General features: G+C 41.8%; 1 protein-coding gene across 3 annotated transcripts in view; it reads left to right on the top strand.

The window, feature by feature from the left end:
- LOC143279978 (general transcription factor IIF subunit 1-like) overlaps positions 1-14,424 on the top strand; it is an 85,943-nt gene extending 71,519 nt beyond the window's left edge. For all 3 annotated transcript variants that reach the window (XM_076584377.1, XM_076584376.1, XM_076584375.1), the window contains exon 13: positions 12,601-14,424. In XM_076584377.1, the coding sequence (XP_076440492.1) occupies positions 12,601-12,808 (208 nt within the window). In that variant the 3' untranslated portion in view covers positions 12,809-14,424. The remainder of the gene's footprint in view (positions 1-12,600) is intronic.
- Positions 14,425-15,756: the final 1,332 nt, after the last annotated feature.

Here is a 15,756-nt window from a genome sequence, read left to right on the forward strand (position 1 = left end):
ACACACACACACACCACGTGTGATGATGATATCCACTGACAAATGGTCAGGTCAGGTCAGAGGTTCTGTGTTACTAGTAACCATATAACCCAATAATATTTGCTGCTTGAGGGGTATGTGGAAGTTTAGGAGACAAAAATGAAGTAATAAATAGATAAAATATTTTTTTGGAAAAAGCAAATAACTGCATAATACATGTGGGCACACAGTCACATGCATAATGAAAAAAAGAAAAGAAAACTAAATACCTGTTCTTTAAAATGTAGCCAGTTCAGTGCCAGAGTATTTTGTTTTAAAAAAAAAAAAAGTGCTCTCTCCTTGCCAGGGAATTTTGAGGATTTGGGGGTAATAAATCACAAAAAATTCTAGCACAAAAGCTATGGGTGATACAGAAAGAAAGTAAATGTTTTTGTGAAGGAAAATGAGTGTAGATTCTGCTTCTGGGCTCTTTTACCCAATTAGGTTAGATAAGATCATTTTTGTGCACCAAAAAAGTCTATTTCCACCTCTACATAACAACACCCATAAAGAAAAGAAACAAAATACATCTAGAAATAGCATGCCTATTGTCAGATTATACCTGTAGAAGAAATTAAAACAGGCTATAAGTTTATGAAAACAAACCACAGCTTGTGCAGGCATGTTAGTAAATCACTGTCCCAACAGTGACAAAGGGGTGGGTAAAGTCAACGTAAAAGGTCAATTACCGTCTCAGAAACAGCTGGCAAGCTTTTTGACAGCTGAGAGCATTTGGGAGTGAGAGGGTGAGGTTCTTTGATGACATTCACTCCTTTCAAGTTGCACGTGGGCTGATTAAAGTGTCTGCTGTGCATCCGGCTTGCCACCTCTTCAAACAAGTCAACCATCTGAGTCAGAAATCGTACAAACTTGCAAAACTTTCGCCATGAATATGACAATCCGATGAATAATTTTAGCTTGTGGAACTCAGGAGATAAAGATCTCTCAGGGGAGCTAATTTAATGGTTAGCAGACTGTATTTTCTGTAATGCAGAGCTCGAAACATAGAACGTTGTAACATGACGTATGGCGCACATCAATACAGCATTGGTGAGTGACATTTCATGACGTATGCCGTACGTCAGCAGCGCAGTCAAGAGGTTAAGGACAGTGGTGAAATGGTTAACGAAGAAAATAGTGAGTAAAATAAATTGTACTTGAAATGCTACAAACTGAAGGGTCGGACATTGAAGAGGTGGATGATGATGAAGAAGAAAGTGAATTTAATGCAGAAAGCGAGCATGGGTATGGTGATTCGGGGTGAAAATTTGGCATTATTTTCTACATATGGCAAAACTGTAAAAATAAGATGAGAAATTTGATTTTTTTTTTCTTTATGTAATAGCTCAACACGAAATAAACCAGTTCTGAAAGTTTCATTTTCTTACTCTGTATTTTGTATTTTTTGTAATTTTTTTCCAAACTCTTACAAATGGGCCATCTGTGGGGAAAAGCAAGGGAGAAAACTTGTTGTCCCGAGTGAGTTAATCAAAGAATGCATATTGGCACACAGTTGTGTATTTATAAAGAAGGAAAAAAAGTTTATAACTTACAAATTGTATCAACTTTGTTATCTCTCTCTGTGTGTGTGTAATATATATATATATATATATGTGTGTGTGTGTGTGTGTGTGTGTGTGTGATAGTCGTGTCCAACTATGACCATCAGAGCAGCAGAGGAGGCAACTGCTGTTCCGACTATTTGGGCTAGAATTTGATTATAGTGGAGAGTGTCTTGCCCAAGTACATCCCCACTCTCTCGGCCAAGAGGGTTTTAGGACAGTCGGCATTGGGATGGTTCCCAAAGGCCAACTAGCCCACAAGGCTGCAGCACTAAGAGCCAGTGCAATTTTGCCTCCTAGTTTGAGAGTCATAGTCCTTCACAAAAGACTAAGCTGTAAATGGTTTGACTGGAGAAACCATTGATAATACAGCTCTCACTTTGCTGATCTAATTTACTGACCACAAAGTTTAACTCACTCGCTGCTATTGTCCGCATATGCGGATGTCGTCGGACAAAGCGTTCGATGCCAATGTCCGCATATGCGGATTTTGATTTTGAAAAGTCACGCTGTTGGAGTGACGTGTCGGATACGAAACTCAAAAGCAGAACTGATTCTTAAGTTATCTCCAGCCAACTTTTCATTCACACACACAGCGTGTGTGCAGTGACACGCTCATTAGCAGACGACAACGAAGCATACCCTCGGTCAGCTCTGAAGTTGTTTGACAAGATGGCATCGCGCCGAAGTGTTCGACATGGTAGGAGAGGTCAAATGCAACACAGCGTTGAAGCTACTTTGAAAATGATCCAAACTGAAGGCTCCAATGTTGAAGGAGATAATGTTGGTTCGTCGGACAGTAATTTTGAACCATATCCCGATGAACTAGAAATAGATTCGGCCGCTGAAGAGGGTGTTTACAGTGGAGAGGAAAGCAAGTCCTGACCATGTGCCAGCTGACCGACACTGACAACGTAATCACTGAGGAAACGGACGACTTTGCTGGTGTTTTTACCAGTGATTGGACTGAAAATGGTGAGTGTGTATATATATATGTGTGTGTGTGTGTGTGTGTGTGATTGCATGCATATGTTTACTTATTTTCTGTTTTACTTGTTCATTTGTAGAACAAGGTGCTGTAGAAATGACAGTAATAGTACTAATACTGATGATACTGTCATTATTGTTTGTAATATTGTAAAAAAAAAAATAATAATAATTAAAAAATAAAAATCTAAAGTAGTTTTCTTTGACTACATGTAAAAATACTTACCACATTATGCTTCCATTCATATAAATATTTAGAATAAACAAGGGAATAAGCAAACAAATAATTTAAACAACAATAAGAAGAAAGAGTCAGACCTGCATGATCATTTGTGTGTGTGTATGGTTGCAGGGCATGTTGCTGTGCTGAAGTGGCAGGACAAAAAACCAGTTCATGTGCTGACAACAGTCATGCTGCCAACTACCATGGTCAGTGTGACAACACGACACCGTCCTGAAAGACAGAAGCCAGTTGCAGTACAAGACTACATCACCAACATGGCTGGAGTGGATATGAGTGACCAGCTACTGCAAGTGCAAGGTCTGTGAAGACCTGTTCAAGCGCCACAACACACCAAAACACCAACCAAACTGCCAACTGGTGTCCAAAATGTGGAGTTCCACTGTGTGTGAAGCTGTGCCCAGGACTCAACATCATCTGCCATGAGCTTTTTCACCCCAGACAAGACTATTGTCAGTGATAATACATCAGGTTTTTGTGTGCAGTGAACTCCCTTTTTTATGTAGAGACAATATTTTCTTTTGTGTGCGTGATTTTCAACTTTCTCCACCATCTGTTCATATTTCATTGCATGTACTAGGTCTTCAGTTCCTCAGTGTTAGGATGTGATGTGGAACATTTGTAAGCTGTTCAAGGACACTTGGTATACCTTTCTGATGGGTGCAGAAATGCTACAAAATACACAAAAAATGAATACCTTGATCAACAACAAGATGGTGAGTAAATAATTTAATTTTTTGCACAAATATGGAACAACATTCACTGAATACACATACTAAATTTCAATTCTCTGGGTGTTTATTTGTTTTTTTGAGAATTTGTTTCCCCATCCAATACAAACCCTGGGTTTTCAGGGATTCACAAGGGCAAAAACTCTTGGCATGGAATGAGTTAATGGAGGCATAACTGCCGGGATGGGACCTTTAACATTACATTGAATCCATATTTAACTTGCAGGACTTAATTCTTTGAATAAATGATATGTATGTTATTTTATTTTATTTCATTTTATTGTATGGGAGGGGTGTTTTTAGGAAAGTTAGTGTAACTGAGTTAATATGAACCAAATCTCTTCTTCAGCATTAGTTCACAGCAACTTCAGCAGTTGCTCACAAGTTGGATTTGATGTGTATGGCCGATTTACTCTTGTTAGCGCAGCCGTACTTAATTTTTGATCATATGATGGATACTTCAGTGTTTCATGGAACAGCAACATGGGTAATTGGATCTTTGACATGCATATTTGATTGTCTGCATCTGCACGCACAGGAATACGATAAAGGCACTAGCAGGTTTGCATTTGTTGTTGGCCTTGATAGGATTGAAAGTTCAATAATGCTCAAACTATTTCACTGCTGTACCTCTGAAAACAGAGTAAAACAGATAGAAATATAATTGGTGTGTGGTAATACAGAGACAAAAATGTGCACAGCATGTTGAGGGTAGATCTTATCCACATAGAAAGCAGATCTTAATGCTGGCTGCCTGGATGGACCCAAGAAAGCTACAGTGCTTGCAAAAGGCCTATGGAGACCTGTCTGGATACACAGCCAGTAATGACTCTCGTCTCTTCCTGTTGGTCCACCTGACAGTGCTGAGCTTATTCAAGGTGCCTGTTGCAGTCGTGGGATGAGGGAATTTCCCGGTGACAAGAGAAACATGGTCAGACTCACAGGAAGAAACGAGGGGGAGTAGTAGCAGTGGTGTCAAGCAAGATCTCCATAGGCCTGTAGAAGTGTCTAGCTACCGAATACAGCTGGTTGGGCGCAGACCATCTGTCCCATCTGGCAGTGAAGTAAGGGAAATAAGTCTCCTGGAAAATCCTTCTGTAGCCAGTGCATATCACTTACTGAAAGAATTAGCCAGCCTGTTAAAACTAAAAATAAAAAAAAGAGAAAATCCTTGACCTCCCGTGATGGACAAACATCCCCTGTGAATGAGTGGATGTATTTTTGCTGGTCCTCAGATATGATTATTAGCTGCTCCTCCATGAAGTGAAGAAGACAGGCCCCTGCTTTGCTGTCCCAGGGTTTCCTCTACAGTGGTGTATGAGCACATGCCCAGGCTCAGCCATGGGCAGCTATCTCTCCAGGGCACTTTTACATGCTAGGACTGCCTATGGTCCAGATCAATTTCTCAAAAATCTGTCACCCTGGTCAACCACACCAACTCTCCCAGTCCAGCAGTGGCATTGCATCTGTAGGGCTTGGAGTACTGGGAACAATGAACCTTTAACCAGTTGAGTGCCAGATAATTTTGTAAAATAGTGCTCTCCTCTTGCCAGGGAATTTTGAGGATTTGGGGGTAATAGATTAAAAAGAATTCTAGGACTATGGGAGATACAGAAAGAAAGGAGACGTTTTTTGTGAAGGAAAATGAATGTAGATTCTGAATCTGCCACCATGCACACCCCAGTCAGTTTGGTTGTAGATAGCTGTTCAGGCATTCAAAGTGAAGATAATGATTTGTGTGCCAAAAAAGATCTATTTTCACCTCCACAGAATGGCATCCATAAAGTAAACAAACAAAATAGCATACATATTGTCAGATTATATCTGTAGAAGAAATTAAAAACTGGTCACAAGTTTAAAAATCAAATCAAACCTCATGTAGACATGTAAGTGAATCACTGTCCCAACAATGACCAGTGTGTGTACAGTCAACATAAAAGTCAGTCATGTTCTTTGAAACTGAGCATGCAAGCTTTTTGACAGCAAAGAGCTTTCACCAGTTAGAGAGAGAAATTATTTGATGACAATCACTCCCTACAAGTTGCACGTGGACCAATAAAAGTGTCTGCTGTGCATCCAGCTTGCCTCCTCTTCAAACACGTTAACCATCTGATTCAGTGACAAAAACATTAAAAACAAAAAGCATGTGTTTCACGTCCAGTACTCATTCAGCCCTGCTTTTGATGAAAATCATGGAACATTGGCAGGTGTTGATTTACTGCAGTATGCATTGAAACGTGAGTACACTGGTGTTCATCTGCCACACCCACTCCACACCCTTTGGCTGACATTCGACCTGTCGTCTTACATCACTCCTCTCCCTCTCCTCCCCCTTTGCCAACGCTTATTGCCCATATTCTGTCAGTCATAGCCACTTGCTCAAAAAATACTGTATGGTTTGATGGGCGGACGGAATTACTGTCATTATCAGTCACCTTCGTGTTCAAACCAATCATCAGACAAAGAGAGATCCTTCTCCATCATCGAAGCTGTCCATTATCACAAGCACTGTTTTCAAAATTGTGTAACTCTGCTGACTGGGGACACTCCCTTTACTGGCCAAAGTTTTCAAAGCCCTTTTTTTGATTCACTTGTGTAAACAAATTGAGTCTATGTTTTAACCCGTGTTCGGTTGTCTGTGTGTGTGTCTGTGTCTGTGTGTCCGTGGTAAACTTTAACATTGACATTTTCTCCGCAAATACTTTGTCAGTTGACACCAAATTAGGCATAATAGTTGGAAAAATTCAGTTCTTTCCAGTCATCTTGCTTAAAACAATATTGCGTCTCTGGGATGGGCACAAAAAAATAAAAAATGAAGCCTAGTTATATGCAAACTGCATTTACTGTTATATTGATATTTTTTGTATTCTCTAAACTTGGCACTTTGATCTGATATTCTGACACAACAACAAGGGCAGTCATTATTATCATTTTTTGTTCAAACAGGAACTTCTTTTGCTAAGCATGGAAGTTTTATTTATTTTGCAAACGTTTTGGTGCAGATAGTAAAAAAGGGAAATTACTCTGTAATTAATGCTAGGGGACTTAATTTGCTTAACTCTTTCGTTCCTATTTTTCTATGAACCATTACTCCCCCTTGTTCTGAGATCCCTACCATTCGCATATTCCCTTCATTCCTGGATTTAGAGAAGAGAAAGAAAGTATGAAGCAGGGTACTTATTTTGGAGGCTTACGGTAACGCGGCTCATTACAATACACTCAGATTGTCATATACTGTTGTGTTCAGAATTGATGTGAGAAGTTGTCTCAGACCCTGTTGACACTATAGGGTGACATCTCTGGTGACACTCAGGTATAAAACAGGTGACTTTGGGGTCAAACACAATGCATACAACTACGTACTACATGCAGGACAGTGTTTTGCTTGCAGAGTATGCACATCATGCAGGTACTCACTGAGTAGTGCTTTGCATGTATCTCAGTGCCACACTGCTAGTCATATCCACGAAAAACTGTCACAATTGTCACTACTATTGTCCTTATCACATGAATGATTTGAACTTTGTCTCAAAGAGAATATATGCCTTTCACTACACTATCAGTCACTGAGCCAGAATCAGATCATTATCTACACAATTCTTGAACAAAAACTATTCAGAAACGATACTGTCTCTAAATAGGCATGTCCATGTCACAATCATCACATAATGTGCCACACAAAGGTGACACGTGTGTGATATACCTTGAAGCAGTCATGCCAGTTACTGCACAAGTATACACAACAATTTTAACACTTCTTACTTTTTTAACTTTTCATCACCCGCTATCTGTGCTTCTGTAGCAACAGCTAATTGCACTCTCTCCTTGTCATTCGTTTGAAACAGATCGAAATCATTATCTGTTAGAGCATTGTGAAACTCATCATCAGAAAACTGGTCACAATCCAAACTTTCTACACATTCCGTTTTTCTGTGTCCGTGTGTCTACACAGCACATCAGCAAGAATGTAGCGGCGCCCACTTTCCCACGGCCTAGGGAGGGGGAAGGGGGTGTCTGGCATCAATTCCACTCATAAACACTGCCCCGCTAGTGACCTGGTCAAGGATAGATGACGTGCACTGATGACACGACTCGCGGGAAGTTCAAAGCGCTTACCGCGAGAACCGATTTTCCGGGCTGCAGGAAGGAAAGGGGGAATTCTCTGCTGCACGGTTTTCCGGCCTACAGGAATGAAGGGTAAAAATCCTGTAAACCGGAAAACCGTGCTGCAGGGATGAAAGAGTTAAACTGATCTTTCTCATCTTAAACATTACATTTTGAAATTGTACTCAACACATAAAAAGCTTGTGTGTTTTACTCTCAGTGTACAGGGCTTTCACTAAGTTCATTCGCCCAAGTAGTCTTTTTCGGAAAATACTAAAATCAGTGCGATGAGTGGACTGTACAGATCTGTTGGCTGAGCCCTGAAGGTCATGGGCAAAAATCAAATGCGTACACATATTTATACACATTCAAAGCGCGTGCTCATATTCTTCGTGAACGCGAACGATGCCATTTTGTTTCAAGTTGTTGACCTGCCCGTTCAATCCTATATTCAATGGACAATACATGATAACGTGATGGAAAGTTGGAGAAGGAAACCGTTAAATATTTATTCAGAGAAAGATTTGTGAATGCCTCATCATTTACTGGATTATGCCTCAAACTGCCATAAAAATATCCACAGAATCAGTCGGAATTCACAGTTAAAAATTGTAAACCATGCGAGTTAATACCCTTGAACTGATCACGATAAAACAAAAAAATTTCCAGTCTTGACTTTTCTCAAAATGAAGTCCTTTTCACTTCTTACAATGTTTAGAAGTACTTGTACTTGGCTCTACATGTTATTAGTTTAACAAAATACTAAATTTTCATATCAACTTTAAAACTATAAAACTAGAATGAACATAAAAGAGAACTTGAATCGACCATGTCGTACTGCATTCCCGGCAGGTGTAACTAAACTTGTACATCTATCTAGGTCTAGTGAAAACGGCTAAATGTTGCAGTGTGATTGCGGAAATAGCCATTAAAAAGAATTTTTTATTGCCCTTGGTGGTGTGTCCATCGAGATCGATGATGACCATCGTTGTCATCCAGCTGGGGGATGTGGGGAGGGTGGTGGTGGGGTGGGGGGGAGGATGCTCATGAATCTATCTGTGAATGCGCAGATGGCTGAATAGCCCAATCTGCGCACAAAATGTTCGCTGACAGTTGGGGCAGACAAAGACAGGCATACCATTGTCAGGGAGCTTGTTTGCCCGTGACTTTCTGGCCTGCCTCTTCTGAACAGCTGCAGCAGTCCTGTTGGCCTCGCACAACTTGGCGCCTTTGTGCACAGCAGCGCGCCATTTGTCACGGTCCACTGCAGATTCCTCCCAGGAGTCAGGGTTGATATCAAACGCTTTCAGAGAGACTTTCAGAGTATCTCTGAAGCGCTTCTTCTGACCTCCGTGTGATCTCTTCCCTTGTTGCAGCTCGCCATAGAAGAGCCTTTTGGGCAGCCGATGGTCTGGCATGCGCGCCACGTGTCCAGCCCAGCGAAGCTGGGACTTCATCAGGATGGTGAAGATGCTGGGAAGGGTGGCTTTTGCGAGCACCTCTGTGTCTGGGGTCCTGTCTTGCCACTTGATGTTCAGTAGCTTCCTGAGGCATGTTGTGTGGAAGTGGTTAAGCTTCTTGGCATGTCGTTGGTACACTGTCCAAGTTTCGCAGGCGTACAGTAGTGTGGGGAGAACTACTGCTCTGTAGACCTTTAGCTTGGTCTCAAGACTAATGCCTCTTCTGTTCCAGACATTTGCATTGAGTCTACCAAAAGTTGCGCTTGCTCTTGCAATCCTGACATTCACTTCATCGTCAATCGTCACATTTCGTGACAGTGTGCTGCCAAGGTATGTGAACCGCTCCACCGCACTGAGTCTCTGACCGTTGACTGTGATGTTGGGCTCAACGTAGGGTTTCCCTGGGGCTGGCTGATGGAGAACTTCAGTTTTCCTCGTGCTGATGGTAAGGCCGAAGTTCCTGCTGGCAGTGGCAAACTTGTCGACGCTGAGTTGCATGTCAGCTTCAGATCCAGCGTTGAGGGCACAATCATCAGCAAACAAAAAGTCTCTGATGATGTCTGTCATGACCTTCGTTTTTGCTTGAAGCCTTCTGAGGTTAAACAGCTTGCCATCTGTTCAGTACTTTAGGCCGATTCCAACATCGCCATCTCTGAAGGCATCAGTAAGCATTGCAGAGAACATGAGGCTGAACAGCGTCGGAGCCAGGACGCAGCCTTGCTTGACACCATTTGTGACAGCAAAAGGAGCAGATGTTTCGCCATTGTCCTGGACTCGAGCCTGCATGCCTTCATGGAATTGGCTGACCAAGGAAATAAATTTCCGAGTGCATCCGTACTTGGTCATGATCTTCCACAGTCCCTCTCTACTCACGGTGTCGAAGGCCTTAGTGAGGTCGATATAAGTGGAGAACAGATCAGCATTTTGCTCCTGACATTTCTCTTGCAGCTGCCTTGCAGCAAACACCATGTCGGTGGTTCCGCGCTCTTTCCGGAATCCACATTGGCTCTCAGGCAAATGACCTTGGTCAAGGTGTGCTGTGAGGCGGTTTAGTAGGATCCTTGCCTGCGATGGAGAGCAAGGAAATGCCCCGATGGTTATCACAGGCTTGCCGGTTCCCCTTTCGCTTGTACAAGTGAATGATAGATGCATCTTTGAAATCCTGGGGGATCGTCTCTTCTTTCCACATGAGTGAGTACAGCTGATGGAGCTTCTTTGTCAGCACAGTGCCTCCATCCTTGTAGACCTCTGCTGGTATGGAGTCTGAGCCAGGTGCTTTGCCACTGGATAGCAGACAGATTGCTTTCTGGGTCTCAAGAGGTGTTGGCGGATCGTCCAGTGCTTCGTTGATGGGGACTTGTGGGAGACAGTCTATGGCTTCATCATTTATGAAGGAAGGGCGATTTAAGACACTGTTGAAGTGCTCAGCCCAGCGTTCGAGAATTTTCTCCTTCTCGGTGATCAAGGTATTCCCATCAGCACTGAGGAGGGGGGATGATCCTGAGGATGTGGGGCCGTAGACTTCTTTTAAGGCATCATAGAACCTCTTCATATCGTGCCTGTCAGCATATCCCTGGATCCCATCAGCTTTGTCACTCAGCCACTTATCCTGCATCTGGCGTAACTTTTGCTGAACAGTCCTGCGGATGGCATCGTACACATCCTTTTTTGATGTGGACTTTGGGTTGCTCAGGTAGGCTTGATGCAGACGGCGTTTCTCATCCAGAAGCTGCTTGATTTCATCACAGTTTTCATCAAACCAGTCTTTGTGCTTTCTGGTCATGGGTCCCAGGGTCTCTAAAGCTGTACTATAGATCAGCTCACGCAGGGTCCTCCAGTCAGACTCCACATTCTGGTTGTCCAGAGAGGCGGATTCCAGACAATCTTCCAGCAGCTCCACAAAGGACTGTTTGATGGTGATGTTTTTCAGCTTGGCGATGTTAAGCCGTTTTGGAGCCTTCTGGCCTTGGGGGCGTCTCTTGGGCTGGATTCGAATGTTCAGCTTCGAGACTACAAGGCGATGGTCTGTCCAACACTCAGCGCCGCACATGGTCTTTGTTACACGTACATCTTGCCTATCCCTTTTCCTGACAATGACATAATCGATGAGATGCCAATGCTTTGAGCGAGGGTGCATCCATGACGTCCTGTTACGGGTAGGGAGGCAGAAAACTGTGTTGGTTATCAGCAGTTCGTGCTCTGCACAGGTCTGAAGCAAAAGCAATCCATTTGGGTTGCAGTGGCCCACACCGTGCTTTCCAATCACTCCATCCCAGGAGATGTAGTCAGAGCCAACTCTAGCATTGAAGTCCCCAAGAATGATAAGCTTATCTGCTTTAGGGATAGCAGCAATGACAGAGTGAAGGTCCTCGTAGAGCTTCGCCTTCACTTCATCCGGGTTGGTCATGGTTGGGGCATAGGCACTGACAATGGTGAGGTGCTTCTGGCCAGATGCCAGTGGGAGTTTCATGGTCATAAGCCTATCGTTGACTCCCTTTGGGATTCCAGCTAGCTTGCTGACAAGTGCTGTTTTTACTGCAAAACCAACACCAGCCTCACGTCGCTCTTCGCTTCCTCGTCCACTCCAGAAGAAGGTGTAACCAGATCCCTGTTCACAGAGCTCGCCTTCGCCTGCAAGCCGAGTCTCACTCAAGGCTGCGATGTTTTGAATGCCCAGGATACACCAGAATGATATGATTTAAACAGCGTTCTCACTGCAAATACCGCAATTGATTTATCGCCCTTTAAAAAAGTATGTTCAAATGTTGAATTTTAGAATGTCAGTTAAGGAGCCACGATAGTGTAATGGATAAGGCAGTAGTTTGTTCTCACCCGAACACGCAGGGTTCGAATCTGTTAGGACTTTTTTTTCTTTCTTTTTTTAAAAAAAAATGCGAAGCTTTATAATAACAAATACAGAACACATTTTTACGATAAGATTTTTTTTTTTTTTTTTTTTTAAAGTGTATCACAAGTGAGTCTTGAAGGCCTTGCCTCTCCTGTTTGGATATGATGCAACCCCCTTTCCACATGCATTCCACATGGTCCAATTAGAAAATCATTATTGAGTAGAAAGGAGTCTTCTACCTGATGTATGCTCATTTGAATAGTATTTTTATAATCTAAACACATCAAACTAACCATTCAGAGTCTGTCTGTGTGCATTGAACCAAACTCCAATGAAGGAAAAATTGGAACAAGTGCAGGACGTCAGTGTACATCTTATAGGCAGTAAGGCATTATTGCAACACTTTTTGCAGGACGTCAGCTGACATCTTATACTGTTATAGGCACTCAACTGTATAAAAGGTGTCTTGGTTGCAAAAGGAATGTCGCATCTTTGCTGGATTCCAGATCCTTCAGTGCTGGCTAACTCATATGCTAACACTGTTTTGAGGTCCATTCCAGCATCCAGATTTAGTATTGTGCATTATTACTATTATTTGTGTACCTAATTTTGTTTTGTGAAATTCACATTTATCACATCTTCTCAACAGTGATGGCATAACAGAGGAGACCATCCGGCGTTACCTGCAGAGGAAGCCAATGACAACAAAAGACTTGCTGCAGAAGTTCCGCTCCAAGAAGCTCAACATGACCTTCGAACAGATGAGCAACATGATAGCTCAGCTCCTGAAGAGGATAAATCCAGAACGGACCACCATCAACAAGAAACTTTACCTGTCTTTGAAAAAGCCAGAGTGAGCGAGTTCTGTTGACAATGAACATACTAATGATATGGGAACCAGCAAGGGGAAATGGATTGAGAACTGAAAGTGAGATGTGCCTCAGTTTGTAATAACAGACAGTTGAGGTAACAGTTCAGCTGCTGTTCAAGAACACTACAGTTTGTTATCACCAGGTGAATTGTCCGAAGACAAATGAATTCTTCTTAACACTTGAAATAAGGTGACATGTTTATCACTTGTAGTAATGTGTAAAAAAAAAATTAAAAAAAAAAAAAAAAGTGTGAGTGAATTAGAAAATCATCACAGGAAAAATCTTGCACACATCTCATGTGTGGTCTGCACAAGTCTGAGAGAATCACTGAATTCCAGGGAAGTTAAGAAAGCAAAAGCACTCACATGCCTGTTACATTTATTAGCAAGTATGATCATTTTGTGTATATATGTTGTTGTTTTTTTATTACTATATATATCAGATACTGTGACAGAATCAGCAGTTTGTTGGACTTTAGATTCAGCGTTCACCAGTGATCAGGGTTGGAGGCACCATCTTGGCATGGTTTTGTGTTCTTGGAAAAGGCACTGTATTTTTCCTTACTCCACTAGGGTTTGCATGGGTAACTGACTTTGGTTGGGGAAGGTTAAAATGGCAGAAGGAGTGGATGGTATTGTATCATGTTGTATTTTGTATTGCATTACATTTTTCAAAACAGATTTTTCTTTGTGAAATCCGGGCTGCTCTCTTTAGGTAAAGCATGTAACTGCAGTACAGTACTACTCTGTTTTATTTTCCCTGCCTGCAAGAGTATTTGTTTTCTTTTTAAAGTGGATTTTTCTATAGGATTTTATCAGGCACAATCCTTTTGTTGCCATGAGTTCTTTTACATGCTGCACACGGGAGCTTGGTTTATCATCTTATCTGAAGGACTTGGACCAGTGTCAAGACCACCACTTAAGGTGTAGTGGAAGAGGAGAAAATAATGGCAAATGTGAGATTTGAATCTGTTTGCTCAGATTTTCTTGCTGCCTATGTGATGCGTTACCACTGACCAGGCCACCACTGATCATTAGTTGGGATGGTAGTGCCAAGTTATTGACAGTGGTTCAGATGTCTTTAGCCACTATAGTTAATATTGTGATTTTAGTAATCAGTTAGTTACAGCCACTCAAATGTCAGATCATGGTTTCAGTTTGGTGGAATGCTAGGCAGGATTGATAGTTAGATATGAAAGAATTTGTCACAGCCTCAGCTTTTGTGAAACGTCCCAGCATGCGTACAAAATTGGGTATCTGTTTGCTTGCATAAATGTGTGTGATGTATAGGGATGGTACACCTCTGAAGTGCAGCATGTAGTATCTACTTAAATACATGTGTGCAAGAATCCAATTGACACTATGAGGGATGGGAGTTGCTATGTTTCGAAAATAGAAACTTGTGTAAGTGTGGGTTTTTTCCAAATTTTAAGTATGTATATTGCAATTGTTCTATGAAATGATAAATTTGTGAAAACATGGTTGTTTTATATTGTATGTTATCTTTTTCTATTTGGAAATATGTGCACATACATATAAGAATGTAGGTGCACTTATGAAAAGAAAAGATTTTTGCAAATTGATAATAAAATCTGTTGTGGATCTGATGTCAATGAAAGATGGAGATAGTGTGCCTTGCAGTGAACATGATTAGAAAGTAATAAAAGTTGTGTCATTGCAGTGTTCTGCTTCTTCCTAACTGGAGATGGAGAAAGCAGAAGAGTTATTAGGATTATTTTAAAATATTTCTAAATATACATCCTTTGACATGTCAGAAACAGGATTGGTTCTGCATGATCTCTTTCTTGTGTATAAATGCATTGAGTAACAATCTTTTCACAGATTTAAACTGATGTCAGCCATGATTAAAACCAAGAATATAGGGGGAGGAGGAAGGGAGAGGGGGCAGGGGGGGGGGGGTGCACAGAAACTGAGCTGCAAGCAGCTACAATAGCAGGTAAAAAAGAACTTCAAAGCCTGCCAACTTGAAGAAAGAAAAAAAAGATACCCATTAACATGCATGCATACATTCATGAAGCATGAAAAAGAAAAGGGACACACTAAAATGTTGTTGGAAGTCCAACATGCTCCAAAAAATGAAGTTACACCGAACAGACTGCAAAGTAGCAAAGCTGAGCCCACTTAACAAGTTAAAAAAAAGTGCATGTGTGACAGCAGAGTAGGCTGCAAGGCACTGATTGGTGCACAGCATTGCAAGCCTGACAAAATGAAAACTAAAAAGCTGCCAAGCTGTTCAAGACAATGTACAACCCCCCTCCTCCTCTGCTTATGCCTCTTCTGTGACCTGTAACCAGAGTGAAGAAGTCCACAGCACTCCCTGTCTTTCAGTGCTAATGGGAGCCCTGTCAATAATTTACAAGATTTGAAGGGGTAAGGAGAAAGGGGATTAAAATTGGTTTGGCATTATATACTATACCACTGTCAAAAAAGTGTGAGCTATAGTACTCATGTCTGTGACATATACAAACATTTTGAGCAACAGAGCAAGTTTTCTTTGTTGGCCAAGTTTTACAGCTTACACAAATGAAAAGATACTCGAGCCGAAAGGTGATGACCAGTGCATGCTGGTTTTTCTTCTCAGCAGTCAGTTTGATTCATATTTGCATGGTCTTCTGCACAGATCTACTGATGCGTGCCTTCATGTCTCGTTTGCAGGCATCCTTGAAGCAGATTGTCCATATCAGTATATGCCACACTGTAGAGGATGTTTTGGAATACAGACATTCTCCATGTGGCATGTGGCTAAGCCAGCAGAGGTGATGGTTGTTAAACAGGGACAAGCTGGGAACACCAGCATGAAGCAAGATGTCACTGTTGAGACTGTTGTCTTACAAGGTGATGCCTAGTATTCAGAGTAGTTGTACCTCAATATTACATGCGCATGATAAATATATTGTGCTGACTACTAAATCA

Source organism: Babylonia areolata, chromosome 3, assembly GCF_041734735.1.
Source record: "Babylonia areolata isolate BAREFJ2019XMU chromosome 3, ASM4173473v1, whole genome shotgun sequence".
In the NCBI taxonomy this organism is placed as follows: domain Eukaryota; kingdom Metazoa; phylum Mollusca; class Gastropoda; order Neogastropoda; family Buccinidae; genus Babylonia; species Babylonia areolata.